General features: G+C 40.7%; 1 protein-coding gene across 4 annotated transcripts in view; it reads left to right on the forward strand.

Moving 5' to 3' along the window:
- Positions 1 to 17,442, forward strand: part of otud7a (OTU deubiquitinase 7A) — a 143,175-nt gene extending 125,733 nt beyond the window's left edge. For all 4 annotated transcript variants that reach the window (XM_078532437.1, XM_078532441.1, XM_078532438.1 and 1 more), the window contains 3 exons: positions 12,019 to 12,133; positions 12,486 to 12,570; positions 13,514 to 17,442. In XM_078532437.1, coding sequence (XP_078388563.1) covers positions 12,019 to 12,133; positions 12,486 to 12,570; positions 13,514 to 14,890 — 1,577 coding nt within the window. In that variant the 3' untranslated portion in view covers positions 14,891 to 17,442. The remainder of the gene's footprint in view (positions 1 to 12,018; positions 12,134 to 12,485; positions 12,571 to 13,513) is intronic.
- The last annotated feature ends 4,571 nt before the right edge of the window (positions 17,443 to 22,013 follow it).

Raw genomic sequence — 22,013 nt, forward strand, 5'->3', positions numbered from 1 at the left:
ACTAGCCACTTCTTTCAAAACCTAGGGTGAAGTCTATCCGGACCTGGAGATTTGTCAGCGCGCAACTCCAACGATTTGCTCAATACCACTTCCCTGTTGATTCTAATTTTCCTGAGTCCCTCTTTCCCTGCCATTTCCTGATTTACAGCTATTTCCCGATGTTACTTGTGTCTTCTCTAGTGAAGACCGAAGCAAAATACCTGTTTAATTCATCCACCATCTCCCTACTTTCCATTATCAATTCCCCAGATGCATGCTATAGGACCAATGCTCACTTTGTTAACTCTTTTCTTTATTTAAATATTGTTAGAAACTCTTACTTATTCATCTTTATATTATGAGCTAGCTTTCTCTCATACTCTAATTTTCCATCCTTATTAATCTTTTTGTCATTCGTTGCTGTTCTTTATATTCTTTCCAGCCTTCTTCTGATCTGCCACCATCTTTGCATAATTATATGCTTTTTCTTTTAAGTTTGACACTGTCTTTAACTATTTTAGTTAAGTATGGATGTTGGGCTCTCCCCTTGGAATTTTTCTTTCTCATTGGAATGTATATATTCCATGTATTCTGAAATAACCCTTTAAATGTCTGCCACTGAACTCCTGTTGACATATCCCTTAACCTAGTTTGCCAGTTCACTTTAGCTAGCTCTGCTTTCATGCCCTCATAGTTGCCCCTATTTAAGTTTAAAATACTAGTCTTGGACGCACTCGTTTCTCCCTCAAAGTGAATGTAAAATTCAACCGTATTATGATTGCTGCTACCTAGGGGTGCCTTCACTAGGGGGTTATCAATGAATCCTATCTTGTTGCTCAATACAGGTATAGTATAGCCTTCTCTCTGGTTGGCTCCAGAATGTGCTGTTCTAAGAAACTATCCCAAAAACATTCTATGAACTCCTAATCTACGCTACCTTTGCCCATCTGATTTTTCCAGTCTATATGTAGATTAAAATCCCCCATGATTATTGCTGTACCTTTCTGGCAAGCCCCTACTCTCTTTTGTACTCTGTCCTCCTATGTAGTTAGAATTAGGGGGCCTGTACACCACTCCCACAAGTGACTTCTTGCCTTTACCATTCTTCATCTCAACCCAAACTGCTGCTACATGCTGGGTTCTTGAACTTGGGTCATCCCTCTCTAATGTGCTAATACCGCCATTAATTAACAGAGCCACCCCTCCATCTTTTCCTAACTTCCTGTCCTTTGTAAGTGTCACATACCCTTCAATATTCAGGTCCCAATCTGTCATCCTGTAGCCATGTCTCTATAATGGTTATCAGATCGTACTTATTTATTTCTATTTGCACAATCGGTTCATCTGTTTTGTTTTGAATGCTATGTGTGTTTAGATACAGAGCCTTTAGTTTTGTCCTTTTGTTATTTTTGTAGCTTCTGGCCTTATCTGCTGATTTACTCTTAGATTTGTACTGTCTGTCCCTTCCTGTCACAGTCTGTTTATCATTTCCCATATTGGTACCTTTCTGTTTTGCCTCGTCTCCTCTTTGGTTTACCACATCTTCCCAAATTTGATTCCTTTCCCCCGCTGTTCAGTTTAAAACCCTCTCTACTTACCTAGTTATGCAGCTCGCGAGGACACCAGCCCCAGCACAGTTCAGGTGCAGACCGTCCCAACAGTACAGATCCCACTTTCACCAATACTGGTGCCGGTGCCCCACAAACTGGAACCCACACCAGTCTTTGAGCCATGCATTCGTTTCTCTAATCTTATTTGCCCTAATGCCAATTTGCACGTGGCTCAGGTAGTAATCCAGAAATTATTACCTTTGAGGTTCTGCTTAATTTGGTGCCTAGCTTGTCATAAACTCTATGCAGAGCCTCCTTCCTCATCCTGCCTAGGTTTTTGGTACTTACATGGACCATGACCATTGGATCCTCCCCATCTTACTGCACGTTCCTCGTCAGCCCTGAGGAGCTGTCCCAAACCCCGGAACCGGGCAGGCAACAAAGCCACCTGGACACTCACGCCTTTGCTACAGAGAACAGGGTCAATCCCACTTACTATACTGTCCCCTACTACCACTACATTCCTTTTTTGCTCCCCCCACTTGGATGGCTTCCTATACCATGGTGCCATGGTCAGTTTGCTCATCCACCCTTCAGCCCCCAATCTCATCCAAACAAGCTGAGAGAACCTCAAACCTGTTGGATGATTGCAGAGGCTCACACTCCTGTGCTGCTGCCCTCTGAGTCCCCTTACCTGCCTCACTCGCAGTCACGCTCTCCTGTCCTTGGCCACTGACCAAATCAGAAGACCCTATCCTAAGCAGTGTGACTTCCTCTTGGTATAAAACACCCAGGTAACTTTCCCCCTCCCTGATGTGTCGCAGAGTGTGCAGCTCAGCCTCCAGCTCAATGACTCTGAGCTGAAGTTTTTCAAGCCTCAAATACTTACTGCAGATGTGTTTGCCATGGATCACAATGTTATCCAGGAGCTCCCACGTGCTGAAGCCTTGGCAGAGCACCTGTCCTGCCATCCTTAATGTGTTTTAAATAATTACTTAGTTATATTAATCACTTATTTATGTTGCTTTCTTATATGTTTTATTACCTTTACCACCAAATTGTGTATGATTTTAAACCTTCTGGATAGAATAGAACTTGCCCACTTACCAGATACCCACCAAACAACTAGCTCCTTTCCCTATAGTAGAGTAAGAACCAAGTTCTATGGGGTGAGAAAGCTAGAAAGAGGAAACAAACTCCCCTCTCACCAAACTCCAAGTCTTCACTCAGTTAGTCAGCTGCTTTCCATTTGCTGAGACTGCACTAAACCCCTGAATTTATAGTAAACTGAACTGGGACTACAGTAACCAGATTCAACCAGTTAGATAAACTACTCAGCTCCTACCCTGTCTCAGCTGCAAGAAAGAAATAACTTGGCCTGCTTACACAGTACTTTCCAGTTACTGCTAATTACAGACTAGATTAGATTTTAAGAGCAAAATTTAAAAACGAAATTAACACTTCCCTCTCACCAAACTCCAAGTTCTTCACTCAGTCAGCTGCACTCCGTTTTTTTCATGGAGTGTAATTGGGATAAAAAGTTCGACACATAATTAGTAATAATGAAAGTAAAAACTAGCCCATTACAAAAGAAAAAGCAGAGACCTAACCGGTGACAAAGAAGGAAATTGATAAACAGACTTCATGATCATGGCTTTCGATGTGGAGCACATGTATCAGATTAGAGTGTTTGTGTAAAATTAAAATATTTCATTTACTCTCCAGCCTAGTATCTTATTTAAAAATTTGGAAAATCTAACATGGTTTAATGGAAATTTCAATCATTCTCCAGTTTTAGTCCTAAAAAGATAAAATGCTGGAAATCCTCATTAGGGCAGGATTCAACATCCAGGTTTAGTTCATTCATCGATTTGGAATGATTTAGTGTCTGCTGCCATCTGATGGTGAAGTTTATAAAACATTTGAAATTTCTTGCATTCTGCTGGCAAATTTACCATTTCGTTGAACAGTTTGTCTTAGTTTGAAGAACAAAAGCAGTAAATTTATCATCTATGGTCAAATTTCTCATTTATTTATATCAGTGGGTAACGGAGTTTAGTTGCAAATTTCACAGCATGGCTGCAATTTGCTGCTAATAGGGAATTGGAGGCAGTAATATTATGTCTTGAGGAACATTTCAGCCGATGCACATGCTGTTATCACCATGGGGCACTGAACTCCTTCCCCTCAGTATAGTAAGAGTCATGAAAGGCACACAATTACTTTAAAACATAACTTGCATTATCGCAGGCCTTAATACCATTCAGTTTTTTTTATTCCAATGCCTTAATGTGGATATTCCAGCGCAAAATGTTAATCAGGAACTTATTCAAAATAATGTTTGTGTATTTATTCAACATTACAAAATGGTGCTTTGCACTAATGTGTTAGCTGTCGCTCAGTGGGTAGCACTCTTGCCACTAGTCAGAAGGTCATGGGTTCAAGCCCCACTCCAGAGAGTTGAGCACATATTCCAGGCTGATTGAGGGGGTGCTGCATTGTTAAAGGTGTTAATTGGGTGAGACATTAGACCAAGGCCCCATCTGCCTTCTCAGGTAGACTTAAATGATTACACGGGCGTTCTTTCCAGTGACCTGACCAACATTTATTCCTCAACCAACATCAGTTTAAAACAGATTATCAGGTATTGTGTTTGTGGGAGCTTGTTTACAAATTGGCTGCCATAGTTCTTGCATTACAACAGTGACCACATTTCCAAAATACCTCGTTGGCTGTAAAGTACTGGGAAATTGGGGATTTCTGAAAAGTCCTGCGAAAGTGAAATTTGTTCTTATTGCGTACTTTTGCACAATGACATTGATAAACTTACATACAGAGTGCAGGAATCTGCTCCAAGAGGCTTAACATGGACAACTGCAGTTCACTTAGATTTGAAACAAATGACTAAGTTCGTCATAGGTAATGAAGTGTTTTGTCACTTAAGAATTAAGAATACACACACACACATACATACAGCTTCTGAATCCCAGTTTCCTGTGTAAAAAAACAGAAGGTTTCTTTATTCCTTATTCCATACTAGAGGGCAATACGTCCGGGACTTAGCACACCCTACTGTCAGGTTTTTTATTAACACTTTTTAACTAAAATGTCCTTTTACAAAAAAGCAGAAACGTTAAACACAGACATCATATCTCCTCCCCCTTTAGCCAGGAACAAATTGGTCAGGCGGTTTGCAGATTCACTTTGGTCTAGGGAGGAGTGTTGGCTTAGGTATCTGAGTTTGTTTGCTTAGGAATGGAAGGTTCTGCTGTTCCACTTGTTTTTGTTCAGGTTCAACAGTTATAGCTACAGGTGCTGCAGGTTTGTCAGTTGAATCAAGTCGGGTTTTACCAACTGGAACAGATGTTTCCCAGAAAGCTTCCGCTATGACAGGAGATCCCTGGAAATTTGGTTCCTTGGATTTGGCTTCTCTAACCTGGTCAGTGTGTTTCTTCCGGATTCCACAGGAAGGTTCAACATCATAGGTCAGTGGTCCTCGATGCTTGATAATTCTTCCCAAGAACCACTTTGGTGTTCCACATTAATTCCGGACCCAAACAAACTGATCCAGGTTAAACTCACGAGCTGGTTTACTTGTGTCATGTGACCTTCTCTGATCAAGTTGCCTTGAACCAATCTTTCCTTTCAAATCTGGACACAGCAAATCCATTCTGGTACACAGTTGCCTTCCAAACATCAGCTCAGCAGGAGATATGCCTGTTGTTGAATGTGGAGTGTTACGATATGTCATCAAAAAGTTCTTCAGCTTCAACCTCTCGATCTGTTTGCGTCCTCCCCTTCAATATGGCTGTTTTGAATGTCTGGATAAAGCACTCCGTTTCACCATTTGAGGATGGGTGGTAAGGCGAGATGAGAATCTGCTTGATCCCATTGTTTTTCAGGAATGTTTGAAAATCACATGACGTGAACTGTGTACCATTGTCAGACACAATCTGCTCCGGCAATCCAAAAGTAGTGAACACATTCCGGAGAGCATCAATGGTCTTTGCTGAAGTAGTCGAATTCATGGGAATAACGAGGCCACTTTGTGCGGGCATCCACCACACTCAAGAACATATTTCCGAGAAGTGGTCCACATGAAGTCTTTTCCGTGGGTGGTCAGGCCAAACCCACCGATGTAATGGGGCAGGTGCAGGAGAAGACTTCATTTCTTGGCATGGATGGCAATCAATGACCATGCCTTCGATGTCTTTATCCAGGTGTGGCCACCATACATGTAGATGAGCTAATGCATTCGTTTTGACAATTCCCATGTGACTGAGGTGAAGTTCTTCTAACACTCGTGTTTGGAATTTTGGAAGAATGACAACTCTGATTCCCCGTAACAAACAACCGTCTTGCAGAGTCAGCTCAAATTTACGCATGTAGTAAGTTATAAGCTCAGTAGTCACTTCTTGAGATACACACCAACCTTTCTGTGTGTACAGGTAAACTTTGGAGAGCACAGTGTCCTTCTGCATTTCAAGTCGAATTTGATCCACTTTAATAGGCAACATGTCTATCTGGTTCACATTGAAAGCAGTGACTTCACTTCGGGTTGTGGAGCTGTGATGTAACGGAAGTCTGGAAAGTGCGTCCGCATTTTCATGATTCTCAGTAGACCGAAATGTAATTTCATACTGGTAAGCAGGTAAGATCAGTGCCCACCTTTGTAGGCATGCAGCAGCAAGTGTCGAGGTTTGTGACTTCAGGCTAAGCAACCAGGTCAAAGGCTTGTGGTCTGTAATTAACGTGAATTTACGCCCTTACAAATATTGGTGGAACTTATTGACTCCATAGATTAGTCCAAGAGCTTCCTTCTCAATTTGGGCATCATTTTGTTCTGCCTTGGACAATGTGCATGAGGTGTATGCAATGGGCCTTTCAGTGCCATCAGGACATGTGTGGGAGATGACAGCACCAACGCCATATCCAGATGCATCACAAGCCAGGTTGATGGGCAACTTTTCATTGAAATGTGGCAGGACTTTAGCAGAAGTGAGCTCTTGCCTGAAACTTTCCTAACAGATTTGTGACCAATCCCATTTTACACTCCTTCAGCAGATTATTCAGTGGTGCTGCCTTGGTAGCCAAGTTGAAAATGAACTTGCCGTAGTAATTGACAAGTCCCAAAAACGAACAAAGCTCCTTAACATTTTTGGGCTGTGGTGCACTCACCACTGCATTCACCTTCCTGGGTGAGGTTGAGAGGCCAGTTTTGTCAATCATATGTCCCAGATACTCCACTAAGGGCTTCAGGAACGAACATTTGGATTTCTTAGTGGATGCCATATTTTTCCAGTTTACGCAGGACCCAGCCTAGGTTCACTAAATGAGTTGCAAGGTTTTTTCCGGTGATGAGCAAGTCATCTTGGAAGCAGATTACTCCAGGGGAGGCCCTGCTGGAATAAGGCTGATGCTGAGGTGATTCCAAATGGTAGTTGTTTGTATTGATATAGACCTCTCTGTGTGTTGATGGTTGTATACTTCCTGGAATCTTCACTCAGCTGCATTTGCAAAAATACCTGTGATAGGTAAAGCTTTGTGAATAATTCACCTCCATTAAGAGCAGTGAACAGATCCTCAATTTTCGGTAGCAGGCACGGATGCACTTCTAGGAAATGATTAATGGTGATTTTATAGTCACCACATATTCTGATAGACCCGTCACCCTTCACGACTGGAACTATTGGAGTTGCTCACTCTCTATAATCAACATTCTCAATTATCTGAATGTTTTCAAGTTGTTCTAGTTTCTGCTCGATTTTCTGTCGCATTGAGTAGGGAACTGAACGTGGTTTGAAGAACCTTGGAGAAGCTTCGGCCTTCACAGCAAGTTTGGCTTCAATGTCTTTAATAACTCCAAAACCTTCCTTAAAGACATCAGTATGCTTGTCTAACAAGGACTGCAATATGGGGTTGCAATGCACTTTATTTTATTCCAGTCCAGCTGAATTTCTTTTAGCCAGTTCCTGCCCATAAGCAATGGATGATCCCCATTCACAATGATAAGTGGCAACCTTGCTATTTGATCTCCATATTTTGCTTGACATTTTTCCAAGCATATTCACAGGCTCACCAGTGTAGATGCTAAGCTGGAGGAGGGTTTTCTCCAAAGGGCATTTCTTGAAAATTTTCTCCCATGTCTTCTCTGAAGCAAGAGGAACAGATGCTCCAGTGTCAACCTCCATTTCAACCATTTTAGGCAATGCCGATTTTTAGTCCTTCACCTAGTTTCAGATCAGACTGAATGCAATACAATTGCTCTTCTGCATTGTCGCTATTAGTTTCACTTTCTCTCTCATCTGGACTCGCATTACTTTTGTATTTTGTTTCCAAGTAATACATCCTTTTAAACTGCCTGTTTATTTTCAAGCGTGACTTGTCTATATGCTCCTCGTGATGCCCTTTTCTTGACGGTACTGCTTTACTGTGACCAGCCTTTGATCCACATATACGCTGTGTGTGTCCTTTTTATCCACAGTCGCGACAATCAGCAGTTTTCCACTTATAGGCTTCTGCATTATGCCCTATTCCATTACAGCAGTAACATGTTTGAAAATGAGTATACCCTGACTTCACTATTTTAACTTCGGCATTGTTAGAATGTGCTTTCAAGTCTCCAGCTTGTTTCTCTGCCATTTCTATTCTATTTCTCTGCCATTGCTTTGTGCAATCTTGAATGTTTTCTTTAGTGTCAGCTCTTGCTCCACTAACAATCTACACTGAATTCTTTAATTTCTTAGTCCACAAACCAAGCGATCACGCAACGCTTCTTCCAGGTAACCTTTAAAGTCACAATGTTCCGCTAATATTCTCAACTCAACCAGGAACTGGGAAACTGACTCACTCTCATGATGTTCTCTTTGGTGAAACTTGAATCTCTTGGCAATAATTGCTGGTCTGGGATCGAAGTGCTTTTTCAAAACGTCCACAAGCTCTTTACAGCTTTTATCTGCTGGCTTGTCAGGAGCAATGAGATTTCTCAGTAAAGTGAATTTTTTCATTCTGATGACTGTAAGAAACACTAAGGCCTGCTTTTCCTCTTCAATCTCATTCGCAATGAAAAACTGTTCCATTTGCTCAACATAAACTACAAGGTCCATAGTAGCTGGATCAAAAGCCCCTAATAATGGTGGTCCCACTCTTGTCGCCCCCCCCCCCCCCATGCGCAAGCGCACACACACACACACACACATATCTGCATCTGAACCCCAGCTTCCTGTGTAAAGAACAGAAGGTTCCTTTATTCCTTATTCGACACCAGAGGGCAAAACATCCGGGACTTAGAACACCCTACTTTCAGGTTTTTTATATAACACTACTTTTTAACTAAAATGTCCTTTTACAAAAAAGCATAAACGTTAAACACAAACACCACAGGTAAATAATCTAGAAAGGATAGAACTGAAAATACAGATATAAGATGCTGGAAATACACACCTGACCAGTCAGTATCTATAGTGAGAAAAAGCCAGGTCATTTTAGTGATAGCGACCACAACATGGTACAGCTTAAGCTTGTCATGGACAAAGAAATAGACAAGTTGCAAAAAATTGTTTTGGATTGGGGGAGAGTGGATTTTAGTAAAATAAGGCAGGATCTGGCCAAGGTAGACTGGGAACAGCTACTTGTGGGGAAATCTACAGAGGAGCAGTGGGGGGCGTTCAAAAAGGAAATGGGGAGGGTACAGGCTCAACATGTCATAGGGTGATAGGAAGGAGTAATAAGCCCAGAGAACCATGGATGACCAGAGATATTCAGGTTACGATGAGAAGGAAAAGAAAGGCTTTTAGCAGGTATAAGGGAAGCAAATCAGCGGGGCCATTAGTGGAGTACAGAAAGTGTACGGTGGAGCTTAAGAAAGCAATTAGGAGAGCAAAGAGGGGTTATGAGAAAGCTCTGGCTGGTAAAAGTAGGGAAAATCCCAAGATATTCTATAAGCATATCAATGGGGAGAGGATAACCAGGGAAAGAGTAGGGCCCGTAAGGGACCAAGGGGGCAATCTATGAGCCAGAGGACATTGCTAGAGTGTTGAATGAATACTTCACATTCATCTTCACCCAAGAGAATGAGGATGAAGGTATTGATCTCAGGGAGAGAGACAGTGAGGTTCTTGAGCAAATTGATATAGGGAGTGACAAGGTATTGGAGGTGTTGGCAGGCTTAAATGTGGACAAATCTCCAGGTCCAGATGATTTGTGTCTCAGACTGCTGAGAGAGGCAAGGGAGGAGCTCGCAGGGGCTCTGACCCAAATTTTTAATTCCTCTCTGGCCACAGGAGAGGTTCCAGAGGACTGGAGAACAGCTAATGTGGTTCCGCTATTTAAGAAGGGTTGTAGCCGTAAGCCAGGGAACTACAGGCCAATGAGTGTCACGTCAGTGGTTGGGAAACTATTGGAGAAAATTCTGAAGGAGAGAATCTATCTCCACTTGGGGAGGCAAAGTTTGATCAGGGATAGTCAGCATGGCTTTGTCAGAGGGAGGTCACACCTAACAAATTTGATTGAATTTTTTGAGGAGGTGGCCAGATGTGTAGATGAGGGTAGTGTAGTTGATGTAGTTTATATGGATTTCAGCAAAGCCTTTGACAAGGTCCCGCATGGGAGACTTATAAAGAAGGCAAATGCACATGGGATACAGGGTAATTTGATAAGGTGGATTCAAAATTGGCTTAGTTGTAGGAGACAGAGTGTGATGACACAAGGATGCTTTAGTTACTGGAAGCCAGTGTCCAGTGACGTACCACAGGGATCTGTGCTGGGTCCCCTATTATTTGTCATTTATATAAACGACATAGATGACTATGTGGGGGGTAGGATTAGTAAGTTTGCGGATGACACAAAGATTGGCCGGGTGGTTAACAGTGAGGTTGAATGTCTTGGGCTACAGGAAGATATAGACGAGATGGTCAAATGGGCAGATAAGTGGCAGATGGAATTAAACCCTGAAAAGTGTGAGGTGATATACTTTGGAAGGAGTAATTTGACAAGGAAGTATTCAATGAACGGCATGACACTAGGACGTTCTGAGGAACAAAGGGACCTTGGTGTGTGTGTCCATAGATCTCTGAAGGCAGAGGGGCATATTAGTAGGGCGGTGAAAAAGGCATACGGGACACTTGCCTTTATCAATCGAGGCATAGATTACAAAAGTAGGGAGGTCATGTTGGAGTTGTATAGAACCTTGGTGAGGCCATAGCTGGAGTACTGTGTGCAGTTCTGGTTGCCACATTATAGGAAGGATATGATTGCACTGGAGGGTGTGCAGAGGAGATTCACCAGGATGTTGCCTGGGATGAAGCATTTAAGTTATGAAGAGAGGTTGGATAGATTTGGGTTGTTTTTGTTGGAGCAGAGAAGAATAAGGGGTGACCTGATCGAGGTGTACAAGATTGAGGGGCATGGACAGGGTGGATAGGGAGCAGCTGTTCCCCTTAGTTGAAGGGTCAGTCACAAGGGGGCATAAGTTCAAGGTGAGGGGCAGGAGGTTTAGCGTAGATGTGAGAAAAACCTTCTTTACCCAGAGGATGGTGACATTCTGGAATGCGCTGCCTGGGAGGGTGTTGGAGGTGGTTTGCCTCACAACCTTTAAAAAGCACCTGGATGAGCACTTGGCACGTCATAACATTCAAGGCTATGGGCCAAGTGCTGGTAAATGGGATTAGGTAGGTAGGTCAGCTGTTTCTCACGTGTCAGTGCAGACTTGATGGGCCGAAGGGCCTCTTCTGCACTGTGTGATTCTGTGTGAATATTTTATATGATTCCTTCCTCAGCCTAGTCTTTTTCTCTCTACAGAAGTTGACCAACTTACTGCACGTTTGTAGAATTTGCACTATTTTGTTTTCTATTTGTTACTGTGCTTCTATTTTTGTATGGCTTAATCTAATTTGTAATTAATGCTGAGCCTCCTATTTGCACAGATACTTGATTTGGTTGGCAGTCTGGGGAAGGAAATAAATTTTTCTCAACTTAATTTTGTATCTATCTGTTGAAGCCAATGCATTGATCTGAGCGTGACATTAATAGATGACAGTTTATTTTGGTGTTACTGAGTGATTGGGTCTGAACTCCCACAGATGATTCTGAACATGGAACTTTCAGATCTTGTCCATGTGGTGATTCCAATTCCCACCTGTGAAGGAAACCGCTTAGCTTCTGCTCCATTTGTTCACATTCGAAGAAGAAATTGATGTACAGCTTAATACAGTTCACACTATCCTGAAGCTATTTGCATTTGACTTGGGTGCAGACTTGGAAGCAAGTTATATGCCTGCACTGTCAAGTGGTGGCCATTCAGAGACACAGATAAAATGCATTCAAAAACATTACAGCTTCAAAATTGTAACATTAACGGTCCTTGGTAAGATTGCAAAGGAAAATATATTGCTGCATTCAGATAACTGACTTTAGATTTGATGAGAAATGACTAATCTTTAAAATTGGCAGTTTTATTCTATATGTTGTGCTGATGTTTTCTGTCATTTAGCTGCAATTCCCTTGACTGACTCAGAACACAAACTGCTACCTTTGCATTTTGCAATGGATCCCAAGAAAGATTGGGAATGGGGAAAGGATGACAACGACAACACCAAATTGGCCAAGTGAGTGGATTTGATTTCATGTAATTTTAATTTCAAAACATGAAATTTTAGCCCTTTGCGAAAAACAAATAACATATACACGTGTACACAATGTATAGAATTGAACCCTGCAATCCAATAGTGTGTACAGTAGTAACTTCATAAAGAGTATTTTTTCAATTGCAAGTTGTGAACACTGGCATTCAGTTACCTGATGAATTATGCAAATTTGCGGGTGTAAGATATTGAATAGTTCTGTTTCATGTCGTTTCACAATTGAGATTGTTCCCACTGACAGTGGCTTTTTTTTTTCAAGCTTAGTTCATTTGTTTTCTGTGTGGATGTTTTGTCACTCTGCATTCTTTTCTTCCAGTTTAATCCTTTCCCTGGAAGCTAAGCTTCATCTATTGCACAGCTATATGAATGTATCTTGGATTTGTATTCCTGCTGAAACAAGGGTAAAGTATTTGTGACTTTTAAGGTAGAAGGGACAGAGGCTTTTACTTTGATCTATGTGGCTCATAGAACATTTTTCCAGTGATGCTATGCAACAGAGATTTCATCAATCCACATGAAAAATGTTTGCAAATTACTTTGAACAATATCATGGTGAAAACTTTTAATGCATTCATTGCATACTTCAGTCTCTGCTATTTTTATGGCAGTGTTACCCTGTTTATTTTCAGTGAGTTAATGCCTCCCTAGAGTGAACAAAAGAGCTTGCTATAATTAGATTTAGTATTTGTATCATCTTAAGCAGTGAGATTTCCAGCCTGTTAGTTTTTAATACTACTTAAATGATTTTACTGCTGTTAGTGATTTGCTGAGTGAACATTCTAGATATAAACTTTCACTTCCCATCCTATCGTTACAAAGCCAATTTTGCTAAAGTAAATCTTAATCTGGCCGCAGCAGTTATCTGCTAATGTAAAAGAAATTCTGCAGTCTTATCTTTTCTGGTGGCTCAGTGGCTAATGACCTTCTTCCACAGTGCAGAACTGAGGCATAGAAAACCGGAAAACCTGTCTGTGCTGAGTTAGTTTATTCAGCTACAGCAGTGGTTGGGGTTCTACAATTAGCTTCAAAATCCTTGGGCTAAGGAAAGTTATCTGTAGCTATTAACTGGTGGCTTCTACCAGACACTGCATGTGCAGGTGCCAGCTCATCACAGTTGTGGAGTCTTCCTGTGGTCAAACATCCTGCTGGCACTTATTGTCTAAGCTCATGCACCCAGTGGCAACTTGGTGGTGATACTGGATGGTACCAAATATTGTGTAAACTGTGGGACAAAACTGTTAAAGCAGTCAGGTAGTAAGATAAAGATCTTGGAGTTATTTTTCTGGATAGTTTTTTATAGTGTAGATTTTATTGAGCTTATTTATAAATTGTTTGTACTCGCAGGCACCTTTGGCCCAGCCGGAATCACCAACCGCTTCAGTAGGGGAAGATGTCCATTCGCTGTCTGACTCGGAGTCAGACAGAGACAGCGTCTGCAGCAACTCTAACCTGAATGGGAACAAAAACCAGAAAGAAAAAGATAAAGGAGATAAACAAAAGAAGGACAAGGAAAAGAATAGGACAGATTCTGTCGCAAACAAACTCGGGAGCCTTAGCAAAACCCTGGGGATTAAAATAAAGAAGAACATGGGAGGACTTGGAGGACTGGTACATGGAAAGATCAATAGAGGAAACTCCAGCAATGGACGGAATGGGGAGAATGTGGAGAAAGTCAAGAAAAAAGAATCCAACAAATCTAATAAAGGAAGTAAAGAGGAGTCATCGCAATCTGCAAGTTCATCTCCTACTGACAAGTCAAATATGTCTGCTAAAACCCCCGTAGAGAAACAGACTGACCAGTGGAAGTACAGCACTGATGTCAAACTCAGCCTCAACATTCTGAGAGCTGCTATGCAAGGAGAGAGAAAGTTCATTTTTGCCGGTCTTCTCTTGACTAGCCATAGGCACCAGTTTCACGAGGAGATGATTAATTATTACTTGACCACTGCTCAGGAGCGCTTCAGTGCAGAACAGGAGCAAAAACGTAAAGAGGCAGAAAAAAAAGCTTCCAGTAACTCAACATGTAAAAAGGTGGAACAAGAACCATCTCAGAGAAGCAAGGTAGAATCAAATTCTCAGGAGGACACTCTTCAGGGCTCTCCTCAAAGCCATACAGGTCAGCTGGGCTCAAAATTAGAGGAAAAGAGTGACCAGACAAAAGAGACCAATTCACCACGCACCAGTGAAATTCCTAAAACTGGCACTCTCACCTCGGCCCACTTCACCCACACGCCTGCTTTGTTGCGGCATGTCATCCACGTGGCTGAGGTCAAATCTCAGCCGTTGAGCTACCAAGTTGACAATCAGCCACCCATCATCAGCTCCTTGAAAACATGCGCAACATACCCGCAGCATAATCGCTCGCTGTCTTATCAAAGTTACTGTCCTGTGGGCCTTTCAGGGTTCCCCACTGTGGAAAACATGGAGCCTCTGAAGTGTTTGCTGCCTCCCGAACACAAAAGTCACACATATACCAATGGGTTTGGTACAGGTGATGTTAGTGACTACTTGGAATATGCAGATGATGACGTTTCCTCAGTATGGCAGAGTGGAGAGAAAGCCAAAGGGCGAAGCATGGCAGCTCCTCCCTATTCCCTACAACAAAACCGATGCAAACAGCACAACTGCCCCTTCTACGGCCGTCCAGAGACAGAATTTTACTGCTCCTACTGCTACAAAGAGGAGCTCAAACGCAGGGAAAGAGGAAACAAGTCTATTTGACTGTGAAGATTGTATGGAAGATTTTGTTCCAGTTTTTCCATATTAACCAAGTCCATAATTACAAATATTTTGAAGGAGCAATTTAATAAGTAGAGCATCTATTTATAAGTCTTTAAACTATAAAGGAAAGTCTGTTCATTAGATTTTGAGAGTGTTGCAATCGTATCTATTAGGACGATTTCCAACCTCTATTCCGAATTGATGTTCCGGCCCCTAATTCCTGCTCAGTATCCTGGGGCAATGTGAGACCTTTTCATGTTGCTACTCCATGGACTGTTAGCAAATAGTTGATTATATTCCTACATGTATTTTTTTTTTAAATTACACTACAGCAAAATAAATACCAGGAGATGATTTGCACATTAGTTACCAATGTAAAAGTGATATGGTGACATAGAGCAGAAAATAACCATTTATTTATGTGTTTGTGAACTAGAAGATGCATTATGACCGGAATTTACAAGCAAAAGTTAAAAAATTGTAATATAGAAATTATTTTTATATTATTTTCACAAATGTGCTGCAAAGCAATATTTTGCGCTTTTTATTAAAAAAAAACACAGTTGCCACTTTAATAGATGATTTAATTGCAGAAACTGTTAACTAGAGGCATACGATAGAGCTCTGTAATGTGTGTTTATAAGCTCCAGTGGACTTGGAGTGGCTCGCGCGTTCATACATTTTGATACTTTGTAAACATGCAATTTTATTTGAGAAATGGGTTTTTCTGAAACTTGCTTCCAATGTTTCGACATGGCCTCGATCCTTTGTTGTGCTGTTAAACATCTGTTGCACCACTTTGCGGTGACTGCGGTCATTTGCTTTGCTATTTCAGCCAAGAATTTCTCAAGCGGACTGCATTCTAATCTATCTATCTGTGTATCTCTAGTGTGCATTCATCACACTGCAGACTTCACACTTTGTCACAAATGCAAAGCAATTGTAGAAAAGAGGAAGAAAGCCAGTTTGCTGGGTTCTTCTGACCTGGACCCAGAACTTTACAAACAGTTACACATGGCCTGTGATTGACATCAAAAATTCACAAGCAGTTGCAACTGCCTGAATTTGTCTTTACGTACCATCTACCAACAGGGAATATTAGAGCAGTGGCCTTACAGGGACAGATTAGGTTCATAGCTAAAATTGCAACAGGGCTCCAGATGCAGACTTCCTGTGAACATGCCATGGGATGCCATAGTGTCTACTAGCCTTCTTTTAATAACGTAAGACAGACTATTTCTGTGCAGTTTTTATTTTCAATGACTTTGTGTTTTCTGTTTTAATATGAAAATAAAACTCATGGGAATATTTCCTTCTGTAATAATCTTAGCACTATGCACACAATGACAAAGCAAAAATGGAGGGATGGGGTTCTTGAGTAGGTCAGGCAGCATCTCTGGAGCAAGAAACAGAGTTAATGTTTCAGTTCAATCGCCTTTCATCGGGTTGTTTCTCTCTCCAGTGATATTGCCTGACCTGAGTATCTCCAGCATTTTCTGGTTTTATTTCAGGTCTCCAGCGTCCATAGTATTTTAATTTTGTATAGATGGGGTTTCCTCTTGGCTCTCTCCCATGTACATTTCCCATTTGGCAGTGCTAGGGTCAAGGGTCGACTTCACTGCCCGTTTAATTGACTAAAAAGTGCAGTGGAGAATATAAATGCCAGTGAACTCGCATGAATGCCTTTGTGGGAATTCTTTATTAACCTTGCTGTTTATATTACTTAATGGCTTGGCTTTCCCAATTTGCATTCATACAGGAAATCAGGCCCCAGTAGAACGTGCACATTTCTGTTCCATTATGGGGTAAGGTGATTTGTCTTGTTTTTCCAGGAGTGTTGGGGAATACTTTTGGGAAAGGTAAAAGTGAGTAATAACTAACCTCCTGACTTTTTAAACTTCATGTAGAATTTCCTGCTCACCTAGGAGAGGGGTGGGGAGGGAATAGAAGCTCCCATGGAAATTTAAGCAGAGAATTTTGGGTTAACTTTTTAACATTTACTGATTATTTTGCACTTTCAGGGTTGAGAAAAGAATTTCACCGAAACTTTAAAGTACAAAACCAGAAAGGATAAGAGAATTCAGCATTACTTTTACCTGTCTGTTTTCAGAACAAGAAACTAGTTTGCGAATGGCTGACATTTCAATAAATGATAAATCACTTGACTTGTGGAGAACACCAGTTGAGCTCAGGAAACTCGATAAAATCCTTTGAAACCTTGAACAATGTAATAGGTTTTGTTTAATTGTGTTTGATTGTTCCTGGATTTTTTCTTTATCTGATCACAAGATTATCCAAATGGTGAGAAGTCGAATAAGCTCATTTTCAAGTTTACCAAGAAACTGCTGAAAGTTAATACAAAGACCTGATCTCTGGCATACGTCATGTGTTAAAATAAATTATGGATTGAGGCTAATGTGATAGGTGCTGTTATCAGATAGGATTTTCAATGGGAGACACACTATCTTCCTTGTTTGATCATGGTATTCTGCATTGTTTTAAATGTTTATCACCCAACTTGCACTGAAAAATTAAAACCCAAGTTATTCTGACTTTCTGCATCGAACTGTTTGTTTTCTGTATCTTTCTAGAATTGAGAAAGCATCATTTTTTTCAAGTGAAGTTTGTCTGATCAACTTATATATTCTGTTGAGAATTGCTAAGGCATTCTGCTACCTCAGTGAGATCAGCACCAACTGGGCCTACTATTGGCCCTAATGCCCTAGGGCTAGAGAGGACTAATCATTTGGGGTTCCTACGCCTCATCATCCACTGACCTTTGTTGTAAAGTACAGGTGAAAGTCAGGTAAGAACAGGATCAGGCTCTGCTATGACATGATTCAGGAACCTGCTGACACTTAGCATCTAGACAAACATAGAATGTACTGAAGCCTATGGAGAAACCACACTCCAGCAACAGCCAATGCATTGAGAGGAGGAGAAAACACTAACTAGTTTTACAGTCAGAATATTTTGTTATTTCTAACTACTTTCAGCTCTGAGCACTTAAACATTTTGTAACAAACCCATAATGTTTTGAATTCTATTTGCTGCTCATTTATTATTGTGAACTCTACCCATCATGCTTGATATTTAGCTTTCTATCTGGTAGTTGTCTGAATGAGTTAAGGTTAACCAAAAAAAAAAGCAGTAGATGCATCACTTCAATCTTGAATAACTGCCAAATTTCTAAACAAAACTTTCACTGTAAAATTTAGATTTGATCTTTGTTACTTTACTCATTCATTTATCCCATTTTAAGGTGAGTGTCAGTACTGGGAATTGGAACACTTCCCTCTTTCTAAACCCAGAATCTGCACCAAGCAGTCCCAGGTCAGGTAGGGCCCATTTATACTGCACAATTGCATTGTGCACTCAATTTTTCCGTTGTTATATTGCTGTGGAATTTTCCTCCACTCTAATATAAATGTGGCAGTTGGTACAGCATCAATATTATAGGAATATGGGCAAGATTTTAACTTTCTCTAAGCTTGCAAAGAATTAAAATCGGGCCTTGGGTCTGCAATATAAATTTTCAAAGATGGACCTTTGTTAGAGAAAAAAATTGGACAACATTTAATTCTTCTACAATAGTCATTCTTTAAAGTGGAAAGGAGCTGGTGGTGATTTTCACATTTGTAAAATGACTTTATTGGCTCAACTCCACTTTTCACCATCTGTTAAAATCTAAAACAGCCAGACCTCTTGTTTTCTGGATTTGGAAACTTACAAAGAGAAAGATTTTGTTAACTTGGTTTGTAAGAAAATAGCTATCAGTCATTTTTAATGAATGATTTAGTATTATGGTGTAACTTTCTGCTTCCCCTTTATAATCTAAGGGATCCATTCAAGAGTGTCCATCTTGGGTGATCTCTTTAAGATTCAGGATCTATTCTTGTCCTGTCCAAAATAAAATCGGATTGGTATGATGAAATCTGATGTCATAATGCTAACTTTTTTTGCAAGTTCATTTGCTGATTAATGCTTATTTCAGGGGTTCGAAACAGAATTTCTAAGAATGTGCAAGGTTATGGCGAGAAGGTGGGAGAATGGCATGAAGTGAATTGCTCATTCGGAGAGCCAGTGTAAACACAATGGGCTAAATGGCTATAACAATTCTGTGACATACTTCCAAGGCATTGCATTTTGTGTTCGATTTGTTCTTCATTTCCATTCTTCTGCAGAGCCCAAGAGAACAGCTTGACTTGATAGAATCTGGGGAAATTGCACTGAGTGCACATGCAGGGACCACATTGATACTACAACCTTCAGGTGCCTGGGTCTGAAGCTCTGGAATTCTCCACCCTCCACCCCCCCCGCCCCCCCACACCACCACCAACAACAAAGCTCTTAAGACAATCTTTAAAACTGATCGTTTTGACCAAGTTTATGGTCACCTGCCCTAATATATCCTTAAGTATCTCAGCGTCAATCTATTAATTTTATGTTTGATAATGCTCCTATGAAGAGCTTTGGGAAATGTTAACATATGAATTAGGAGCAGCTTAACTATGTTAAAGCACACTACATGAGTGCAAGTTATTGCTTTAAGAATGCCGAGTGCTGCTGATTTCAAACAAAATTAATGAAAAATGGTGCCTTAATTGAAATGAAATGAAATTTAGTTGCTACATGGTAAAAGTTTGAAACACCCAAAGTGAACTCAGTTGAGCTCTGTTAAAGCTTGTTGACTGCTTATAATTTAAGCAGTTTCTTTCGTGCAGCTCAGTGGTGCTATCTATTGATGTATAAGTGGTACTGCATCAGAGAGGTGGCATTGAAACCTACAGAGGGTCACAATCAGGTAAGGAGAGATCGAATGGCTCCCTTTCCCCTCTCCAAGTTTGATTGCAACAGGTTTTTTTTTAAATGAATTTAGTGAGTGTTTAACTGTTCATGTGCTGTGACCATAAAAGACATGATCAGACAAGTTTTTTGAGTTTTGAAAAAGAAGATAGTTTTTATTGTACTTAACCTGGTCTAAGTAAAATAATCAAAATAAATCTCCAACTTTCTCTCTCTCACACACACATTGAAGTTCATACACACAAATAGATTACAGAGTTGGGTGGATAGATTAAGTAATTTAGTGTGCAGTAAACTTAATGGGGGAAACGACTCTTGAAGGTTGGTGCCTTGGCTGGCTTCAGGCTAAATTCAGTGGTCCTGCTGCTTTCACTTAGTGATACTGCTGCTTTTGGCATCAAAGCAGTTTAAAGTTGTAGACAGACAATTTATCTGTTCTTCTGGAGACAACAGCACTGGGTTGAGTTCTTTTTGAAATGTCTGTCTGCAGGACCTGGCTAGTCAAAAATCAGCAGACAGGGCTCAAAGACTTGTAAGTTGGATGGAGGGGGTGAGAGAGAGAAAAAAAAAGAACCCACTTAGGGTCTTGTTCCTTTAGTATCTCAGTTGCTTGTCCTGTTCTGTAGAGAAACCAGGTGCTTAAATGACACCAAGGGTTGTCTTGTCTCATGACTGTCTCTCTCCCAACTACCCAGTGATCCAAATAAGGTCATGGCTAGTGTATTCTAATTGTGACTTGATTAGGTCATTGCTGGAAATTCCTCTGTCAGCCAGGGTTCCATTGTCCAAGTGATTATGTCTAATGGTTTGCCTGCATCCAGTTCAGAACTCGGGTGATTGTCTGGATGCCTCGCTAATAGGATAGGAGATGGCCCCCATTCAATCTCTTTCAATACCATTGTTCCTGGTGCAGCTTTGCAGACAGGTTGTCTCCATTTCAATGGCTTTTGGAATATAGAAGATAGTGATGCAAATGTGTAGCCATCTTTGATTGTGATTCCAACTCACTAGAGTGTGATTTTAGTCTTATTAAAGCATTCAATGAGAGGATTCCAGTCAGTAAATTCAAAAATCATTTTTTTGATCGAAAGCAAGGTTTCACAATGCCTGTTCCAGTTCTTGACACCTAGCCATAAAAATATTGCCTTAGAGAGGATAGAGGATAAATAAAAATGATTCTGGGTAACAGCAATTTAAAAATTAGAAAATTTGTGTTTACTTTGGAGGTGTTTGAAGGAGATTCTAAAACAATTTTAGGTGATCTAATTAAAATTTTTAAAAATGAAGAGAATTAGAAAACTCAATTTTTTTATTATGGTAAATGGTTTAATTAGCAGCAACTGGATGCATTTCTACAAAGGGAAGGATTGAGGGAATTGGTGTATAAATGGGGTTGCTATATAGTGAAGGAACAAACTTGTTTGGGCCTAAAGGCCATTTCCTGAATTTAAAAATTATTTTATTGTGATAGGAGGTTGAGTAAGTGCACAATGCAATGTGTGCACACAAGGTAATTTCAACAGGACCATTAACAAGTATAGTCACAGGCATTACAATGCAAATATTGGGTTACTATGTCTGCGGGTATCTGACATTTCCACTCAGTTTGAGCATGCTAATTTATCGTGAAGTATTGGGGCTGAATATACATGGCCAGTGACTTTTCACATTTCACAGGGGTTGTCTTTAATCATCCTCAATTGACCGTGATGTTCTGGATGTAATATGATGGGGCTGAAGAACTCAAAGGAGGTGTTCAGTTTAATACCCCAGTGGAGGCTTTTCAGCCTAATGCCCAGCTGTTCAGTCTGATATTCAGTGTTCAGAAACCTCCAGACTGACTTAACCTGCATCAGACACAAGTGTTGCTATGTGACTCAAATGCATGGCTAATCAGTTAATGCTAACTATTGCATAAGGCAGAGGGAAAGTGCAGTGGTTAAGACCTTGTGTCTACACCAATTTAGCTCTGATGAGTCTTGCTGACTATTTCACAACTGAACAATCCCAAATATTCCATGCGTTTTAAATTTACTGTTAAATAGACATTATGAAAAAGAAATAGAATGATTATTTTTTGGTGTTTAATAAATGTGTAGTTAGAATCTGTCTTAGACTGCTTAAAGATCTGCTTACTTTGTTGCCAAATCACGGAGAAAACTTTGTGATGGTTGGAGTGAGAACAACTCAATGGAAAGTTCCTTTTCCTCCACGACAGGCAAAACTAAAGGGGCCTTCTTAGGACTTCAGTGGAAGATCAGCTGGAGTCCCAGAAAAATGGTGTAAACGGTGGGAGATTGTGGAAACCCTCTGGAAA

This window comes from Cetorhinus maximus, chromosome 30 (assembly GCF_964194155.1).
Source record: "Cetorhinus maximus chromosome 30, sCetMax3.hap1.1, whole genome shotgun sequence".
Lineage (NCBI taxonomy): Eukaryota > Metazoa > Chordata > Chondrichthyes > Lamniformes > Cetorhinidae > Cetorhinus > Cetorhinus maximus.